At 43.0% G+C, this 20,180-nt stretch overlaps 1 protein-coding gene across 1 annotated transcript in view; it reads right to left on the reverse strand.

Annotated features, from left to right (window-relative positions):
• Positions 1–19,506, reverse strand: part of LOC143024902 (uncharacterized) — a 71,050-nt gene extending 51,544 nt beyond the window's left edge. Inside the window, exons 1-6 of the mRNA XM_076184325.1 lie at positions 19,382–19,506; positions 11,117–11,260; positions 5,172–6,385; positions 4,956–5,075; positions 1,355–1,481; positions 375–467 (exon numbers count right to left, since the gene is read on the reverse strand). Coding sequence (XP_076040440.1) covers positions 375–467; positions 1,355–1,481; positions 4,956–5,075; positions 5,172–6,385; positions 11,117–11,260; positions 19,382–19,393 — 1,710 coding nt within the window. The 5' untranslated portion in view covers positions 19,394–19,506. The remainder of the gene's footprint in view (positions 1–374; positions 468–1,354; positions 1,482–4,955; positions 5,076–5,171; positions 6,386–11,116; positions 11,261–19,381) is intronic.
• Between the last annotated feature and the right edge of the window lie 674 nt (positions 19,507–20,180).

Raw genomic sequence — 20,180 nt, forward strand, 5'->3', positions numbered from 1 at the left:
CTCTCACCTCTCCTCTCCTCTTCTCTCCTCTTCTCCCCTCTTCTCTCTCCTCTCTCCCCTCTCTCCCTCTTCTCCTGGGTTGGATGGGTGTCACATGGAGTGATTGACATGGGAAGGAATTGCTGTAGTGGATTGGGTAGCTCATATTTTTGTGTATCTAAGGGAGGAAAATGTACCAGAGGAATGAAGGAGTGTTTGTATAGTTCAACTTTCCAAAGGTAGCGTGTGTTGAAAGATTTATGAAGGCAAAGTAACAGGAAGAATAGTGGGTTTAGGAAAGGTTGCATGGGTCAAATTTTTGTTTCAAAAACTACATGAAGGAACTATTGTGTCTACAAAATTCTATAGGGCAGATGCCATGCATTCAACATTACCTGATAAAAGACTGCTTTTATAGGATTATAAATTGACCAGTTCTCCAATTGCTTAACTAAAGCAGCAGAGTCCCCACTTGGAATTTCATCAACCTGGTAAAAAGGAATTTTTATTCATTAGAACATACATGCCTAACAGGAAAACTAGAGGGAAAGAGGGCAAGAGGAAGACCATGCAGAAATTATGTAGACGGGTTAAGGACATCTGTAGGAGAAGAAATCTTGTTAAGAGGAGCCATGTGCAGACAGGAATGGAGCTCCATGGTGGCCAATGTCCAAGTCGATACAGCACCCCGGTAAAGTAAGGTATTCACGATTCAAGTACACAACATATTCTAAAGATGTTATTTATACACATTTAGATATTTGCAAAAAACAGTATTACCCTCAGTTTTTTCTGAAATATAATATTAAAAACATGCTTTATCAATGTATACAAAATATGGGATGACCAAAATATCATTGTGAAGATTTAACAAATACAATACACCATACAAGGATACTATCCCATTTTGTTGCTTTTTATGACAGATGGGCAACACTGGCATCATTTTTACACCACATGGGGATCCAGATGTAGTAGTAGAGACCAGGTTCAAGAGGACAATTCATCAACAGGGACAGTTACAGTATAAAGCATCATTTATCTATGAACAGAGATTTCCTCTACCAAAGACAAAATGTGTGGCTCTGGTCCATTGGGGCACCCCATATAAACCCAAAGTATCAGCTGCATGCTACTGAGCAGCTTTTAACCCCACATTAACTTGCAGACAATACCCCAGATGGGGTGAAAAATAAATTAAAATAAAACGAATTAAAATAAATCAATCAATATAAGTAAAACCTCTTCAGGAATAATTTGTCCATCCTAAACTTGATGGAGTTTATCAATCATGACCAGATCAAGTCCTGCTCCTCAGAAGAGTTAAATTATCTCTTACCTACTATCCATGATATTGAACCACATAAAAACGTACCCAAAGCAGAAGAGACCTCAGACCAGCACAAGGGTATTCCCAAAAGCACTCGGGAAGTGGACGAAGATCTTCAAGGAAGACGTAATCTTGGTTTCCATAGTCCAAAAAAAGCACCGTGAAAACATCTCTAAGGAATAACCAAAAAATAAAAGTAACTTTTTTTTTTGTTCATACAACTGCATATGCCATTTCATAAAATTGAAATTTCTACAATTTCCAAATTTTAATTCCATCAACAGAAGTAATTTAAAGTTCCAGAAAAATGTCACACAGTGAAGGGGGAGAGAGAGGGAGAGGGGGAGAGAGAGGGAGAGGGGGAGAAAGGGGGAGAGGGGGAGAAAGGGGGAGAGGGGGAGAAAGGGGGAGGGGGAGAGGGGGAGAAAGGGGGAGAAAGGGGGAGAGGGGGAGAAAGGGGGAGAGGGGGAGAGGGGGAGAAAGGGGGAGAGGGGGAGAAAGGGGGAGAGGGGGGAGAGAGGGGAAGGGGAGGGAGAGAGTGGGAGAGGGGGAGAAAGGGGGAGAAAGGGGGAGAAAGGGGAGAAAGGGAGAGAAAGGGGGGAAAGGGGGAGAAAGGGGGGAAGGGGGAGAAAGGGGGAAGGGGGGAAAGGGGGGAAAGGGGGAGAAAGGGGGGAAGGGGGAAAGGGGGAGAAAGGGGGAAAGGGGGAGAAAGGGGGAAAGGGGAGAAAGGGGGAGGGGGAGAGGAGGGGGAGAGGGGGAGAAAGGGGGAGGGGTGAGAGGGGGAGGGGGGGGGGGGAGAGGGGGAGAAAGGGGGAGGGGGAGAAAGGGGGAGAAAGGGGGAGGGGGAGAGGGGGAGGGGGAGGGGAGGGGGAGAAAGGGGGAGGGGGAGAGGGGGAGAAAGGGGGAGGGGGAGAAAGGGGGAGGGGGAGAAAGGGGGAGGGGGAGAAAGGGGGAGGGGGAGAAAGGAGGAGGGGGAGAGGGGGAGACGGGGGAGAGGGGGAGGGGGAGAGGGGGAGAAAGGGAGAGGGGGAGAGGGGGGGGGAGGGGGAGAGGGGGAGTAAGGGGGAGGGGGAGAAAGGGGGAGGGGGGGGGGGGAGGGGGGGAGGGGGAGAAAGGGGGAGGGGGGAGAGAGGGGAGAGAGGGGGAGAAAGGGGGAGGGGGAGAAAGGGGGAGGGGGAGAAAGGGGAGGGGGAGAAAGGGGGAGAAAGGGGGAGGGGGAGAGGGAGGGGGAGAAAGGGGAAGGTGGGAGGGGGAGAAAGGGGAAGGGAGGGGGAGAAAGGGGAAGGTGGGAGGGGGAGAAAGGGGAAGGGGAGGGGGAGAAAGGGGGAGGGGAGAGGGGATAAAGGTGGAGGGGGAGAGGGGGAGAAAGGGAGGGGGAGAGGGGGAGAAAGGGAGGGGGAGAAAGGGAGGGGGAGAAAGGGGGAGGGGGAGAGGGGGAGAAAGGGAGAGGGGGAGAACGGGGGAGGGGGAGAGGGGGGGGGGAGAGGGGGGAGAAGGGTGAGAGGGGTGAGAGGGGGGAGAAGGGGGAGAGGGGGAGAAAGGGGGAGAGGGAGAAAGGGGGAGGGGGAGAAAGGGGGAGAGGGGAGAAAGGGGGAGGGGGCAGAATGGGGGAGGGGAGGGGGAGAATGGGGGAGGGGGAGAATGGGGGAGGGGGAGAATGGGGGAAGGGGGAGAATGGGGGAGGGGGGGAGAATGGGGGAAAGGGGAGAATGGGGGAAAGGGGGAGAAGGGGGGGAAAGGAGAGAAGGGGGGGAAAGGAGAGAAGGGGGGGAAAGGAGAGAAGGGGGGGAAAGGAGAGAACGGGGGGAAAGGAGAGAACGGGGGGAAAGGAGAGAACGGGGGGAAAGGGGAGAACGGGGGGAAAGGGGAGAAAGGGGGGAATGGAGAGAAAGGGGAGAAAGGGGAGAGAGGAGAGAATGGGGAGAAAGGGGAGAAAGGGGAGAAAGGGGAGAAAGGGGAGAAAGGGGAGAAAGGGGAGAAAGGGGAGAAAGGGGAGAAAGGGGAGAAAGGGGAGAAAGGGGAGAAAGGGGAGAAAGGGGAGAAAGGGGAGAAAGGGGAGAAAGGGGGAGAAAGGGGGAGAAAGGGGGAGAAAGGGGGAGAAAGGGGAGAAAGGGGGAGAGGGGGGAGAGGGGGAGAAAGGGGGAGAGGGGAGAGGGGAGAAAGAGGAGAGGGGAGAAAGGGGAGAGGGAGAGAAAGGGGAAAGGGAGAGAAAAGGGGAGAGGGAGAGAAAAGGGGAGAGGGAGAGAAAGGGGGAGAGGGGGAGAAAGGGGGAGAGGGGGAGAAAGGGGGAGAGGGGGAGAAAGGGGGAGAGGGGAGAAAGGGGGGAGGGGAGAAAGGGGGGAGGGGAGAAAGGGGGAGAGGGGAGAAAGGGGGAGAGGGGAGAAAGGGGGAGAAAGGGGGAGGGGGAGAAAGGGGGAGGGGGAGAAAGGGGGAGGGGGAGAAAGGGGGAGGGGGAGAAAGGGGGAGGGGGAGAAAGGGGGAGGGGGAGAAAGGGGGAGGGGGAGAAAGGGGGAGGGGGAGAAAGGGGGAGGGGGAGAAAGGGGGAGGGGAGGGAGAGGGAGGGGAAGGAGAGAGGGAGGGGAAGGAGAGAGGGAGGGGAAGGGGAGAGGGAGGGAAGGGGAGCCTGTGACATAGAAATTGTCCCACACTGATAACATAACACAGAAGACAACAGTCCAAAGTTTCTTCACAGAGATCTATGGGAGGTTCCAAGGAGTGTTGCCAGCCATTGTGGGGCTGTGTGTTTTGCACTTCGTGAAATTCGAGGCAACAATTGATTCTATTCTTAAATCCCACCTGTACCACTCACAGGACTTTCTTTTCTCAAGCTCTTGGATCATGAGCTGGACTCATGATCAACAGCTATTTCCCTCCCAGAAGAGAGCTCAAAGCTCATATAGGACCAATCTATGGGTAATGGTGTGACCTTACACTCGCATCCAAACTCCCCACACATGATAGTTGGAGTAACGACTCGCAACACAGCGATACTGAAATAATTTCAGCCCTGAGAGGGATTTGAACCAGGACCACTGTAGTGGCGGCCAGGAACTCTAACCACTGCACCATTGAGTCCTATGGCAGGATGTGAATGCCACTACCACATTCCTACGTGTATTCCGTAGTACGTTTAATATTAAGCACAATCTTTTCTTACATATCATAGTTTCATTTTTGTAGTGATATCTGTATATTATTCATTCTGTATACAATAATGTATTGGTATTTGTGTAATATTTGCAATGTGATAATATGCAACTAATTTGCAAGTGGCCATTCAAGCAAGATTTGAACCCCCACATCTGCATAGTTGACTAGCTACCTTGGGATATTTCTTCTCACTCCTAGCTACATTGTGCACCATTCACAAATTCTCAAAATGTCCCTAAATTGGGCAGAGTAATGAGGATTGGGGAATCAACTATTCTTCTCCCACAGAGAATAGAGGTTTGCTCAATTCTACTACCCCTCTCATAAGGGGGGGGGGGGAAGAGAGAAAGAGAAAGAGAAAGAGAAAGAGAGAGAGAGAGAGAGAGAGAAAGAGAGAGAAAGAGAGAGAAAGAGAGAGAGAGAGAGTTAGAGAGGCTACAGGTATGTATATAAATAGGAGCACTTTATCACAATTCTCATCCTTTCTTAATCTTACCGCTCATCAATAGCCACAATTCTAGCTCTGTAGAATGCTTTATCAGAAGAATATGTTGCTACAACAATATCACCTATCACAGGTGGTTTCACAAGGGGTTTATAGTCTGACATTACTTCGCTGAAAAAATAAAAATAAAATAATTTGGGAAAAAGAATACCTTAAACACAGCAATATTGCAGGTTGAAACCGTGACATGACCAAGGTGCTACTAACTTCAGGTTGGTTTGAAAATCTTCTAATCTACAATCCATCTTCTGTAGCCAAACTGTCATGGGATCTTCTATGTGTGCAATTACCACTTCAACAGGCTGTCCAAAAGGAACTTTAACTACAGGAATTTTATTTGATAACATGTTCTTTCTCGCAGTATCTTCAGACTGTCCTGCTGACGAGTATTCCACTTCCAAATCGTTGCCATCTGGTCCTATATCATGCTCTTGGCTTTTCACAAATGATGAATGACGAATCTTCCAACTACATTCACCGCCATCAATTTCATCGTTTTCCATACTGGATTGATTGTCATGCCTACCATAATTATCAAAACTCTCATTTTCAAGACTGTCTGTTGGAATTCCTGTTCCTATAGTTTTATCCAAACTCTCCTTTGAGGCAGACAAACTCTTAGTCATCCCCTGTAGATCCAGCATTTTTTCTGCCAAGAGCCTCTCAAATTGTAAAATATCACTCACAATTACCTCTGGTTCAGTGGAAATTTTATTACTTGTATCCTTTATTCTGCAAGATTTGTCTCTACGATCATAAAACTCCATCCATCCTGATTTTTTTGTCGTAGTCTTTTCATTTAATATTTTTTCAACAGCCTGTATTTCAGCATTACTACTTGCCGCTTGAATATCCTCAACAAAACTTCTGGATAACCTTGGACTAACGGACTTTCCCGAAGGTGCACTTATTGTGGTACTTCCACCAAGCTCACTACTAATTGAACTGGACAAATTGACGGAAGACAGACCAAATGTCCGTTCCTTTCTTCCAAACTGCTCATTTTGATCTAGGGCATGCCCTTCTATCAACGAGTTTGAAGCCTTTTCATCTACACTGTTCTTCCAACTTACTGACGCACCACTGGTCACTTTTTCTCCACTATCTCGTGCATCACCACAAGCACCTTTTGACACGCTACCTACAGTTTTCGAAAGACTCTTTCCCATTCTCCTCTTCAGCTCATCCTTCCAAGATGACTTGTATGTTGTTGGCCCATTTGTTGTCCTATTTGTCTCTTGTGTATACCCACTGTGCTCCTCCTCCAAGTATGCATCTTCGAGGATAAGCTTCACCATGTACGTCTTAATTTCACAAGATGATACAAGCATTCTGCACGAATGCCCATGAGCTTTCCTATAACGGTGAAGAAATTCTTGATTGGTTCCTGCTGCCTGTGCCCATTGTACGAGATTGCCAGCCTATTTGAATGAGAAATGTATTAATGGATTAAATTATGCTCTCATCAGACACAATGAACCAACTTAATTTATTTGGTTTAACAATGCAAAATTCCCCATCAGGAGGCTAGGGTGGTCCCCCCCCCCCTTACAGAGACTTTGTAGTGTGTAATTTATTGAACCATGCCCTTGGTCCAACTCAGTGGTGGCAGGGTTCAAACCACCATCCCCTCTACATCCACAAATGAACATTTTCATTTGAATGCAAAATATATAAATATAAATTATTCAGCTTTCTAAAACAAAAACAAAAAAATAAAAAATAACAGACAAGAAATAAAAAATAAAATTGGACACTAAGAAACATCTCCCTCTTGTCCATCTTTGATTTGTTTTTCCCTATTTGTTGTGCATTCTGTGAATGTGGGTAGAGTAAACGATGTTGTTAGTTTTGTTTGCTGTGTTAATGCAACACATACATCATTGCAATATGTATATCATTGGCTACCTCCCTTGTAAGTGGGAAAAAGCCATTGGTACATGTAGAAACTGAAGCACCTAAGTGCTTGCTTGTAACTGATGTGTGTAATTGGCAGTTGTAGACAAGGATGAAGTACAAGTAAGGGGGGTTGCCAATCAAATGATGCGGCTTTGCTGTGGATGTACTGTGTCTTGCTGCATTGCGTCTGACCCAGGGCAGTTGGCAGATGCAGGGATGACTAGACATCCTTGAGGATCCGAGATGGGAAGGATGATTAGGATGGTGGAGTGAAATGGGTGGAAATAGGCATGTACCCGATTTAGCAACCTCCCTAACAAAGAGATAAAAAAAAAAGCTCTTGGTATATATAGAATAAAGGCTCCATCCTCAGAAAATTTCTTTTTAAATACCACTCATGTTTATTAGCAGTGAGTTTACCATGTGCTTTTGTTTTAGAATATTGTCGTTTGTTTTTATTGGGAGTGTAGTTGGGAAGGTGTCAGGAGTGAAGCAAGGAAGAGGGAGAAAAGAGGCAGCTATACTAGAAATGAAGAGATAGGACTAGGAAGGGAGATGTGGGTTTTTGTAAGTGCATATGGGCCTGGTAGCGAGAAGAGTGTAGGGAAAAGGGAGGCTTTTTGGATATATTTAAACAAGTGCATAGAGGGTTTAGGGAGAAATACCAATGTAGTGGTATTGGGAGATCTTAATGCTAGGGTAGGAAATGAACCAATAGACAGAGTGGTTGGGAAGTGTGGAGTTCCAGGAAATAATTGCAATGGAGAGCTGATGGTGATGCATCTAGAAAGAGCTGGTGATAGCAAATACAGTGTTTAGGAAGAAAGTAAAGCATAAGTACACATGGGAGGTGGTGGATGGAAGGGTGGTAGATAGGGTGTTAATGGACTACAGAGGGGTAACCAGGAGAATAAAAGATTTTTGGATGTACATGTTCTAAGGGGAGAGAGTGGGGGAATATCAGATAATTTTTTGTTGGAAGATAAGTTGAGAGTGAAGGATAGATGGAGAAGAGAAGGACTGAAGTAGGGAGGTGCTTGGAGTAAACTGCTTAAATGAGAAAGAAAAAGAAAACGAGTACAAGAAAAAGCTGAGAGAGAAGTGGGAGGGAGTGAAGGATAGAGTAAATTGAGGAGTGGAGGAATGAGGATTGTTCAAGGAAGGAGTCACAAGGTGTGCAAAGTTGGTGTGTGGAACGAGGATGGGAGGAACTAGAAGGAAGGGTGGTGAGTGGTGGGATGAGGAAGTGAAAAAGGTTATAGAAGAGAAGAAGCAAGCATTCACCGATTAGTTACAAAACAGAACGAGAGAATTATATGAGAGGTACAAAGCAAAGTAAAGCATAAGACAAAGGAGGCAAAGAGGGGAATAGATGTGAAATGGGGTAAGCATAAGACAAAGGAGGCAAAGAGGGGAATAGATGTGAAATGGGGTAAGCATAAGACAAAGGAGGCAAAGAGGGGAATAGATGTGAAATGGGGTAAAATTATGACAATTTTGAAAGTAATACAGATGTTTTTGAAAGAAATTAAGAGGAAGAGGAGGCAAATCAAGTGAAGAAAAAGTAAAAAGTACAGACAGAGATGATCATGGAAGAAACGGCAGTAAGATGGGCAGAATATTTTAGGGAGTTGCTCAATGTGGAGGAGGATAGGGAGGGAAGGTAGTTGCAGTGGGAAGTGCTAAGAAAATGACAGTGATGAGCAAGAAAAATGGAGGGGAAATAGGGAATGATGAGGTGAAAGCAGCTGTTAAGATGACAAGAGCAGGTAAGGCACCTGGGTTGGATGGGCATCATGTACCGTGTCTACATAAGGGAAGTACAGTGATGGTGGACTGGCTGGCAAGGTTGTTTAACACCTCGAATATGATGACACCTATGTGGGTATCATGAGGCACAGGAAGACTGGAGAAGTGCATGTACTGTTCCACTTCACTAGGAAAAAGGGAACATGTACGAGTCTACATAGTAGTTTCAGAGTGATAAGTTTGTAGAGTGTAGTTGGGAAGGCATATGGGAGGGTTTTGATTGAGTGGATTAGGAGAAGAACAGAGGGAGTAATTGGTGAAGAACAGTGTAGGTTTAAGACATGTAGGGGTATATGGACCAGATTTTTGTGGTAAGACATGAGAAAGCCTTAGGAAAAGGAAAGGATGATTTTGGAAATTTATGGATTTGGAAAATGCTTATAACAGGGTAGACAGGAAGGCACTGTGTGAGGTATTGCAGATATATGGGATAGGAGGAAAGCTGTTGAGTGGTCAAGAGTTTTAATGAGTAGTAGAGCCTGTATTAGAATTAGAAATGGAGTGAGTGAGTGGTTTGAGGTAAAAGCGAGACTTTGCCAGGGACGTTGTCACCTTGGCTGTTCAATTTATACATGGATGGGGTGATGCAAGAGGTAAATGCAAGGGGAATGAGCTGGAGATGGGAGAGGGTTAAAGAAAATGGAGAAAAGTGAGAGATAAGCCAGTTGTTATTTCCTGAAAACATGGCATTTGTAGCAGGATCAGAGGAGGGATTAAAGAAGTTGTTGAGTTTGGGACGGTGTGCAAAAGAAGGAAATTAGGACGGTGTGCAAAAGAAGGAAATTAAAGAAATGTGAGTAACAGTAAGGTGATGAGATGTACAAGGGGAGAATGTGGCAGCAAATTGGAGGCAAGTATTAATGGAGAGAGACTGGAGGAAGTGGATAGTTCTAGAGCAGTGGTTCCCAAACTGTGGGTAAATTACCCCCTGGGGGGAAGGTAAAAAAAATTTCGGGGGTAATGGAGGGGTGACAAAAAATAAAGAATAAAATAAAATAAAATAAAATCAAGAAAACATTGCGGTACCCGTCATTTGGATTAAGGTAAACTTATTACGTGTAGTTGTAAAACTGAAAAAAAAAAGTTTGGGAACCACTGTTCTAGAGAGTTGGGTGCAAATGTGGCAGGAAAGGGAGGAGTGGAGGTGGAGGTAGAATGTAGATTGAGAGAAGCAAGTAAATACCTTAGAGGGATTAAAGTGTAACGATTAATAGATATTTGGGAATGGATGCTAAGAAGAGATTGTATGAAGGAATGAGTGTGCCAACAGCACTGTATGGGGCAGAAACATGGAACATAAGACACGAATTTTAATGTTTGAGATGAGGTGCCTGAGATGTATGATAGGGTTTGCTAGGCTGGATAGAGTGAGAAATAAGGTGGTGAGGAGAATGGGGGAAAGGAAGTTGGGAGATAGGGTTGATATAAGAGTATTGGGATGGTTTGGACACATGAAAAGAATGAGTGAAGAAAGATTAGTAAAAGGTGTGGAAGGCAGAGGTGGAAGGAGTTAACACAAGGGGGCAACCAAGGATGAGATGGATGGTGTAAAAGGGACATTGGAAATGAGGGGAATGTCTGTTGAGGAAGGAGACAGAAGACATGGGTTAAAGGAGAATGGTTGTGTATGGATGATGCAGTAATGCATGGAAGGGAGTGGGGGGGGGTGATGGTGTGAGGGAGTATGTGTGAATGATATTTTGATGCAGGCTGAAGGAATTTCTCCCAGTCTTCTCTTTCTGCATGAGAGGACACAGGGATGGGGGGTCACCAATTAAATGAAGCGGCCTTGCTGTGGATATGCTGCGTTTTGCAACACTGCTTCTGACCTGGAGCAGTGGACAAGTTGCAGACTATTCAGAGGGATGGATATCAGGGGTCTGGCATAGAGCAACATGTTGTCTTTCAATTTGTTGGAGTAGTGAGCAATGCAATTATGGATATGCTTCTGAAGGCTGATGTCTAGTGGTTATGGTGGAAGAAAAGACATTTGTGTGTGAAACATGTATTTGGGAGTTGTTTTGACATTTTGATGGCCTGGGTTGGATTGTCATCCAGCTAGTACGAGTGGAAGGGGAGGTGCAGGAATACATACCTTGTTAAAAAAAAAAAACAAAAAAAAACGAAACTAGTATAAATACAATAAAATAGGTAGGTAGGGAGCAGATGAGAGAAATGACAGTTTCTAGGCCTGATTTAGTGACTAGTGACTACACCTTGTTAAGGTGGAGGTTTGTGTACTGCTTTTCAGCCTGGAGTCAGCAGTGTCTTGATTCGAGGTCTGGATCTTTAATCCACCCTCTGCTTTCCTCTTGATCAGCCTCTTGCAAGTGCAACACAGCAACCTCAATGAAATACAATCTCCCTTATATCTTCTCCCTTATCTTTCCTCTCTTCCCTCCTCCTCTTTTCTCTTCTCTGCATATACTATTAGTTACACTTACCTCTTCTAAATGATCAACTAAAAACCCTAAGGTACTTTGTATGCTGTTACTTAAGTGATCAAACACCATACAAAGGTTTCTGTACAAGTGGTCTCTAAAACCATCCTTAGGTTGGTCCCCACTTCCATACATCTTCTGAAGTATCTGTAAATACAATTTACATGAATCATTACTTAACATGAAAGTTTATGTCCACATGTAATTTCTTTAATCACCAGATCCAGAAGGTCCAATTGCAAAGTAGATACTAATACATGAGCATATTTGTAAAACAGGTCTGTGGTCAGGCTGGTATTGTAGTACATGGTCATTGGCTGACAGCTTGCAAGAAAGCAAGTTGGCTTGGGCATCCAAATAGTTGTGTTCATGAGGCTGGGGATTTAGGCTGAAAAATCAACCATCACTAGTTTTGTTTTCAGTGTAGAAACATCAACCATCACTAGTTTTGTTTTCAGTGTCACATTACAAACTAGTGTTAAACCTGAAACCTTTGATCTTTCTCAAGAGTTAGATGTGGTGATTATGCAAATGGTATTAGATTATGTAAATCATAAAAATTTATCTTTAGAATACCACCTTCACATTCCTCAGCACATAAATGGCAATTAAATAGAGCACAACAACTAAGGAATCCCCAAGATTTTTCTTCCACAAAGAAAAATTAAATTAGTATGGTTTGCTTTGCTAAAAATAGTAACTATAATTACAGTTTATAGTGTTATTTACTTGACAGCCTAAGATCCCTGCTGAGTGGTTGTGGAACTCTGACATGTCCCCTCTGCCCTCCATTACTGAGGAATTTATCTGGAGTCCTGCAACCTAGGCTGACAAAAATTAAACAAAATTTCAAGGTCTCAGAGCTTATTGGAGCCACTCATGGCTTTAATCAACCCCGGACCTTAGGCCCAAAGAACCCATATCAGCTTAGCAAACATGTGGTGAAATGGGGCCAGAGGGCCATCCAGTGTGTGAAGCCACTGTGCATAGTGGCTGGCATTGGGAAAGAGAGGAATGTCTGTTGAGGAAGGATGAGACAGGACAGAAGATAGGTGTGAATGGAGAATGGTAATGTATGGATGCTGTGATCCACGAGGGGGAGTGGGTGGGGGATGGGGGATGGGGGAGTGGGTGGGGGATGGGGGTGGGGGAGTATGAGAAATAAATTGGTGCAGCCTGAAGCGATTTCTCCCCATCTTCTCCTTTTCAGCATGAGGGGACTGAGGGGGGGGGGAGGTCGCCAATTTAATGAAGCAGCCTTGCTATGGATGTGCTGTGTCTTGCGACACTGCTTCTGACCCAGGGCAGTGGGCAAGATGCAAGGATGACCAATCATCCAGGAGGTCCCATGAAAAAAGGGAGGGAAGAAGGGAGGGAAGAAGGGAGTTTTATGCCACAACCACCCACCCACTTTTTTTTTTTTGGGGGGGGGGGGCTACCTCCCATGTAAGGGGGAAACCCTTTGGTATATGCATATATTTACCTAGTTGTATTATACGGGAAGGGACCAATGCTGGTGGTGCCCCGTCTTTGTATCTCTCAGCATCAAGTTATTTCTTAAAATCTTGAATAATGTTTGCACACACCGTTTCTTTGTCTAATTTGTTCCAAGTATCTATCACTGTGTGGGAAGCTATTTTTTTCAGATCTCTTCTGTAATCATCTTTTTTTTAGTTTTTCATGTCCTCTTGCTTTTCCATTGTCCCATTTCAATAAATCATTCTTATCTAAGATTTCCATTCCCTTCATAATTCTATATAGTTAGTAGATCTCCTCTTTCCCTTCTTTGTTCCAGAGTTAGTAATTCTAATTTGGACAGTCTTTGTTCATATGTCATTTTGGAAAGAATTGGTGCCAGTTTTGTTGTTGCTCTTTGTATTCTTTCTAATTTTTTTTATATTCTTTTTTGGTACTGGGTGTCCATAGTGTTGCTGTGTACTCTAGTTTTGGTCTTAGTGTAGTTACCGTATTTTTCGGACTATAAGGCGCGGGCAAAATCCTTAAAATCGGCCAAAATCGGGTGGTGCGCCTTATCGTGAGGTGCGCCTTATGTGTGGCTTCAGTGCAAAAAATGCCTCGGATAGTGACGTACTATTTTGACACATTTCGTAGCTAGCCTGCCAACGGCAACAGTGCATAGTCCTAGCAAAAGTTACAACCAAGTTATAACCAAGATGCATGTATCTTGACAAGAAAATTGCGAAAACTTCGACAGTTTTCGAGTCCATGCCATCGCATTCATTCACGCTATCATGGCTATGACATGATAGCGTCCACAACACAGACAGCCATTTTGCATTGGTCTAGTCTCGCTCCACTCAGACTGTAGTCATTTGGGTATTTAGTTTCGACCATGGGTGCAATATAGCAATAAAAAATTAATTATTAATTTTGTAAATTAAAATGCATCAACGTAATATGCAATTTTGTGGGCAGAAATGAAAATAAAAAATGCCGTGCTACAAGCAAATATGCTAATGAACGAAGTCGGTAGCATAGGATCGGGACGCCATCTTGTCTCGGTACTTCCGACAGTACCTCGCCAGGTAGATTTTCTTGAAGGAATGTTTTGGAGGGGAGATACATGCATTCCTTCAAGCTGCAAGAACTTTGTATACCCCACAAGGTGAGAGGGTGGTTGAAAAGCCCGCCAACGTCTCTCACGACGATGACAACGAGGACGATCCTGATGACATTTAATTTGCAGGTAATGATTTATTAAACATAGGTTAGGTTAGACGAATTTATCATCCTAACATTTCTTCGATGTCGGCATCTATCATAAACATGGCGTACCATTCGTCCGACACGACTTCATTACTTGCGAAATCTGTTTAAGCACCTTTGTTTTTTATTTCCGCTCACAAAATTGCATATTACGTTGATATATTATAATTTAAAAAACTAATAATTAATTTTCTATTACTATATTGCGCCCATGGTCGAAACTAAAATTTTACTTTCATTTGTAATCCTGTGTTTTTAAGTGAATAGAGAATTCCAGGAATAAAACTGCTAATGTTGGTTTAATTCCCCACAATTCCCGTAACGTGTTTATGTTGTTTTTAGGGGGTATTGGCAGGGCAGACCGTCCATGGGGGTGGTCTGATTTCACTGACCAAAAAAATATATATCATTTATTTTTGTAATTTTGCTAAATCTCAACCGATTTTTCTCATTCAACAACAAAAATGTTCAGTTCTGAAAGCACTCACATATGCATGATTATCCGATAACGAGACCAGGTGCGCCTTATAGTCAGGTGCGCCTTATGTAAGGACGGGGAATAGCAAATTACAGGTGCGCCTTATGGTCCGAAAAATACGGTACTTTTTTTTCTACCAGGATCGGAGGAGTGATTGAGGAAGTTGGTGACAGTTTGGGAGAGTATGTGATAGAAGAAAGCTTAAGATAAATGTGGGTAAAAGTAAGGTGATGAGATGTACAAGGGGTGAAAGTGCCAGTAGACTGGAAGTGAGCATTAAGGGAGAGCGACTGGAGGAAGTGGATAGTTTTAGATATTTGGGTGCAAATGTGGCAGGAAAAGGTGGAGTGAAGGAGGAGGTAGGATGTAGATTGAGAGAAGCGAGTAAATGCCTTGGTGGATTGAAGATTGTAATGAGGAATAGACATTTGGGAATGGATGCTAAGAGGAGACTGTATGAAGGAGTGATTGTGCCAACAGCATTGTATGGGGCAGAAACATGGACCATAAGAGAGGAAGAGAGAAGGAGTTTGAATGTGTTTGAGATGAGGTGTCTGAGAAGTATGATGGGGGTTACTAGGCTGGATAGAGTGAGAAATGAGGAGGTGAGGAGGAGAACGGGGGTGGAAAGGGAGTTGGGAGATAGGGTTGATGAAAGAGTATTAGGATGGTTTGGACACATGGAAAGGATGAGTGAAGAAAGACTGGTAAAAGAGGTATGGAAGGCAGATGTGGAGGGAGTGAACATGAGGGGCCTTCTTAGGATGAGGTGGATGATGGATGAAGGGGGCTTTGGGGAAGAGTGGAATGTCTGTTGAGGAAGGATGGGAGAGGACAGAAGACAGGGGTGAATGGAGAATGGTTGTATATGGATGATGTGATGCATAAGGTGGAATGGGCGGTAGTATGTGTGAGCAAAATTTGACGCAGCCCGAAGGGATTTCTCCCCGTCTTATCCTTTTATGCATGGGGGGATGGAGAGGGGGGGTTCGCCGATTTAATGAAGCGGCCTTGCTGTGGATGTGCTGTGTCTTGTGACAATGCTTCTGACCCAGGGCAGTGGACAGGGTGCAGGGATGATCAGTCATCCAGGAGGTACTAAGATAAGAGGGAGGGTGGTGGGGTGTGGAGTGTATTCAGAGATGGAATGGGTGGGAATGATTTTATGCCTTTCCTTTTTGGCTACCTCCCTTGTAAGGGGGAAAAAGCCTTGGTATATGTATGTATATGTATGTATGTCTTCCAAATAGGCAAATGCCACTTATTAACCTCGGTAAATTGTAGGTTTCTCCGACTATTTTATTAATATGCTTATCTGGTGTCAAGTCTTTGCTGATCATCACTCCAAGGTCTTTTTCAGTTTACTTTTTTTTTACCTCTTCTTCACCAATTTTATAATCTCTCTATATTCTGTTTTTACTTTTTCCAAATTCCATTATACTACATTTCTTGATATTGAATTTCACTTCCCGCTTTCAAGTCCATTTCCAGATCTTGTCCAAGTCTTGTTGTAACGAGTTGTAATCCTCCTCGGTTTTTACTTTTAGGATTTTTGCATCATCTGCAAAGAAATTCATATAACACTACCCCTTCATCCATGTCATTTATGTATATGGCAAACATGATCGGGGCCAGTAATGATCCCTGCGGGACACCACTTTTCATTCATTCCCAATTTGAGAATTTATCTCTAATTACTACTCTCATTTTCCTCCCAGACTTTTAGCTTATAAAGATCAATGAAAGTGGCCTTCGACTACATGGATGAAGAAATGGAAAAGAAAATATTAATTACATTGATAAGAACGAAATTGGAGTATGCTGCGGCACTATGAGCACCTAGTAAAAAATTAGAATGAATTCAAAGAGCAGTGACAAAAATGGCACCTACATTCTCAAATTTCACATGCGAACAAAGATTGGATAAATTACATCTATCAACACTGGAACAGAAGAGAAAGAGGTGATTTGTTGACTATCTACAGAATTTTGAAAGGGTTGGAAGTTCTTGATAAGAGACGACTTATTAAAATGGGACAATAGAAACAAGAAGACACGAGAAGCTAAAGAAGGACAGTTACAGAAGAGATTTGAAAAAGAATAGCTTCCCACACAGAGAAACAGTGAGTGCCAAAACTATACAAGATTTTAACCCCTTCCATACGGTGCCGCACACGTAGGCGTCATGGACTTAGATCTCGGTGGCAGCAGCCAATGCCAGCCGTACGACGTGTCGTAATAATACTCGCATCATAAAATATAGTCACCGCTTATATCGATCGTTCTCTCTTCACCCGTGAATTTTGATAACCATAGAAAATGCGATTACAAAAGAATTAGAAAGAATGTCATTATGGAGGGGCGACTACAATAAATATAATCAAGACGCCGATATGGCAGCCTCGCGAATACACTCGCTCCCCATGACGCCTACGTGTGCGGCACCGTATGGAAGGGGTTAAGAACAAACTGGATGCGGAAAGATACAAAAGTGGGTCACTACGAGCATAGCTCTCATCCCATAAAATATAACTAGGTAAATCCATTCAAACTCCTCTCTACCTCTTTTATGTTACAGGTTTCTGCCCCATACAGTGGTGTTGGCACAATCACTTCATACAATCTCCTCTTAGCCTCCATTACCAAATGTCTATTTCTCGTTACATTTTTTAATCCCCCAAGGCATTTACTTGCTTCTCTCAATCTACATTCTACCTCCACCTCCACTCCTCTCTTTCCTGCCACATTCACACCCAAGTATCTAAAACTATCAACTTCCTCCAGTCTCTCTCCCTTAATACTCACTTCCAATCTACTGCCACTTTCTCCCCTTGTACATCTCATCACCTTAATTTTACCCACATTTATATTCAACTTCCTTCTTTCACACATCTTCCCAAACTGTCTAATTTCCTCAATCCCTCCTCTGATCCTTCTACAAGCACTGTTGTCAGCAAACAATAACTGGCTTATCTTCAACTTCCCTCAATTTTTTTTTAACCATCCCTGACCCACTACCCTTGCATTTACCTCTCACACCACCCCATCCATGGATAAATTGAACAGGCAGGGTGACATAACACATCCTTGACGAAGTCCCACCTTTATCTCGAACCACTCACTCTCTCCATTTCTAATCCTAACACAAGCTCTACTATCATAAAAACTCTCTACTGCTCATAACAGCTTTGCTCCTATCCCATATATCTGCAATACCTCCCACATTGTTTTCCTGTCTACCCCGTCAATCCTTTTCCAGATCCATAAAAGCCCAAAATATATCCTTACCTTTTCCTATAGCTTTCCCACATATCTGTCTTACCACAAAAATCTGATCTACACAACCCCTACCTGTCCTAAAACCACACTGTTCCTCACCAATTACTCCCTCCGTTCCTCTTCTTATCCTCTCAATCAAGACCCTTCCGTAAGCCTTCCCAACTACACTTAAACTGACCCCTCTGAAACTACTACACTCACTCTTGTCCCCTTTTCCCTTGTAAAGTGGAACTATACAGTCACTCCTCCAGCACTCTGCCCTCTCCTAAAAATTAAATAACCTCATCAGCCACCATCACTCTACCTCCTTTTTTCAGACATTCTGCATGGCATCCATCAAACCCAGGTACCTTACCTGCTCTCATAACAGCTGCTTTCACTTCATCTTTCCTTATTTATCCTCCATTTTCCTCAATCATCATGGTCATTTTCTTAGTGCTTCCCACTGCAACTACCTTTCCCTCCCTATCTTCCTTCACATTTAGCAACTCCCAAAAATACTCTGCCCACCTTCCTCTCACTACCTTCTCTTCCATTATCTCCATCTGCACCTTTTACCTTTTCTTCTCTACTTTATTCACCTCTTCCTCTTAATTCGTTTCCAAAACATTTTTTTATTACTTTCAAAATTCTGTCATACTCTTACTCCATTTCACATCTGCTCTCCTCTTTGCCTCCTCAAAAAGTCTCAAAGCCAGTTAAGTTCATCAGCTTTATCAGATATTTTCCCTTTTTTTATTACCTAACATGTAAAAACTTAATATTTTTATCATTTCTACAAGTATTCATGGGGGTGGGTTGCAAGATATATATGGCACACCCGAAACAGCATGTCAAAAAAGGTGGCACATAGCAAGTACAAGATTGGCCACTAGATAGATGATGTATACGCCTCTGTAGCCAATTTGAAGTACCTTGATATCACCTTACACCATTAATCATTTACATACAATATCTTCAATTTTGCCTCCATCCCCGCCCCCCCTTAAATCCTACAGACACCACTGATGGGAAGGGTTTCTCTACTATACTAGGCATGGCTGAAAGAGTCTGGTGGCGTAGTTTAGTGTCGAGTTTTAGGGAGCTTAGTTCGCAATACCCCTTTTTGCATGGCTGTAATGTATTGTGCAGGTGATGTTTTTATCGATTTTTAGAAGTATTCTGCATTTTTTTTAAGTATTCATTTGGTTATGTTTGTGTTGGAATGGAATGTACAGGTTGGATTGAGGGCTCTCGATTAAGACTGTACTTAGTTTTCATGTGTGGATAGAAATTTGGTTTGGGTGTACAAATGTTCTGCTAATGTGGTTTTAATGAATCTCAAAACTGTTTTTAGTTATGCAGAATTTGGTGTTTTCCCGCTTATGCGGAACCATACCGTGAAGGCGTAGTCAAGTCTGGTTCTCGTCTTCTCGAGAGCACTTTGTGGACTTTTTTTCTGCTGATGAAAATTCGTCCTTACTAATTTTGCGATTTTATTGTTCCCGCTGCTAGGTCCCCGATATGTGGATTAAGGGACACGTATCACAGGTTTCCCGAGCAAGAAAAAATTACTTAACGAATACAGGAGGCGTGTCACTGCCAATTTGTGAAAATACTTAGTTGCAATCCTGGTCATACATGCCTATTAGTTAGTGCATGGAATGTATTGAACACAATACTGAGTATGACCGATGAAACACGTTTCGGTAAGAACCAAAGTTATATAAATCAAGGATTACGTTATCTTTAAACTCCCCCAATACTTATACCGTTACGGTACACAATACCGATACATTTCTTACCTTTTTCTTCATTATTCACCTTTCCGATGATGAATCAGAAAAAATTAATCACCATGTTTTTCGGGCACCACCTCCTTCACTTTCCGTGTCGTCTTCAACGTTATTCTACGGAAGCTTTCGGTTGGAATTACATAGCGTTCTTCGGACCCTGATCGATCATTCCACGTGTTCGCACAAGGTAGATAATATTGATATAACTCATATAAAGTTGTACAATTGAATACTTTTTTCACTGGCGACAAAACAGAATTATTATTATTATTATTATTATTATATATATATATCTATATACAGAATATATATATGTATATATATGCAAATATATTTTTATTTGTATACATACATATATTTATATGTATGTATATATATATATATACATATATATATGTATATATATATATATATATATATATATATATATATATGTATATATATACATGTATATGTGTGTATATATATATACATATATATATATATATATATATATATATATATATATATATATATATATATATATATATATATATATATATGTAAAGTATATCAGGAAAAGCATAGTAAAGGGATTTAGTCTGCTATTACAACGTTCCGCTCATTTCAGTTGTAACAAGTACAAAAATGGAATAATACACACTTTTAGAATAAATAAAGCAGGCTCCAGTGAGTCTTGGGGAAGAATGTCTGCGTTAGCGTGGATTTTGTGTGGGGATAATAATGTTAAATGAGAACGTTAATTTCGACCATCATTATCACTGCTTGAAAGCGAATACGTGACAGTTTTCGTCTCTCCCCGAATGTG

This window comes from Oratosquilla oratoria, chromosome 4 (assembly GCF_046742065.1).
Source record: "Oratosquilla oratoria isolate Oo_2021 chromosome 4, ASM4674206v1, whole genome shotgun sequence".
NCBI lineage: Eukaryota > Metazoa > Arthropoda > Malacostraca > Stomatopoda > Squillidae > Oratosquilla > Oratosquilla oratoria.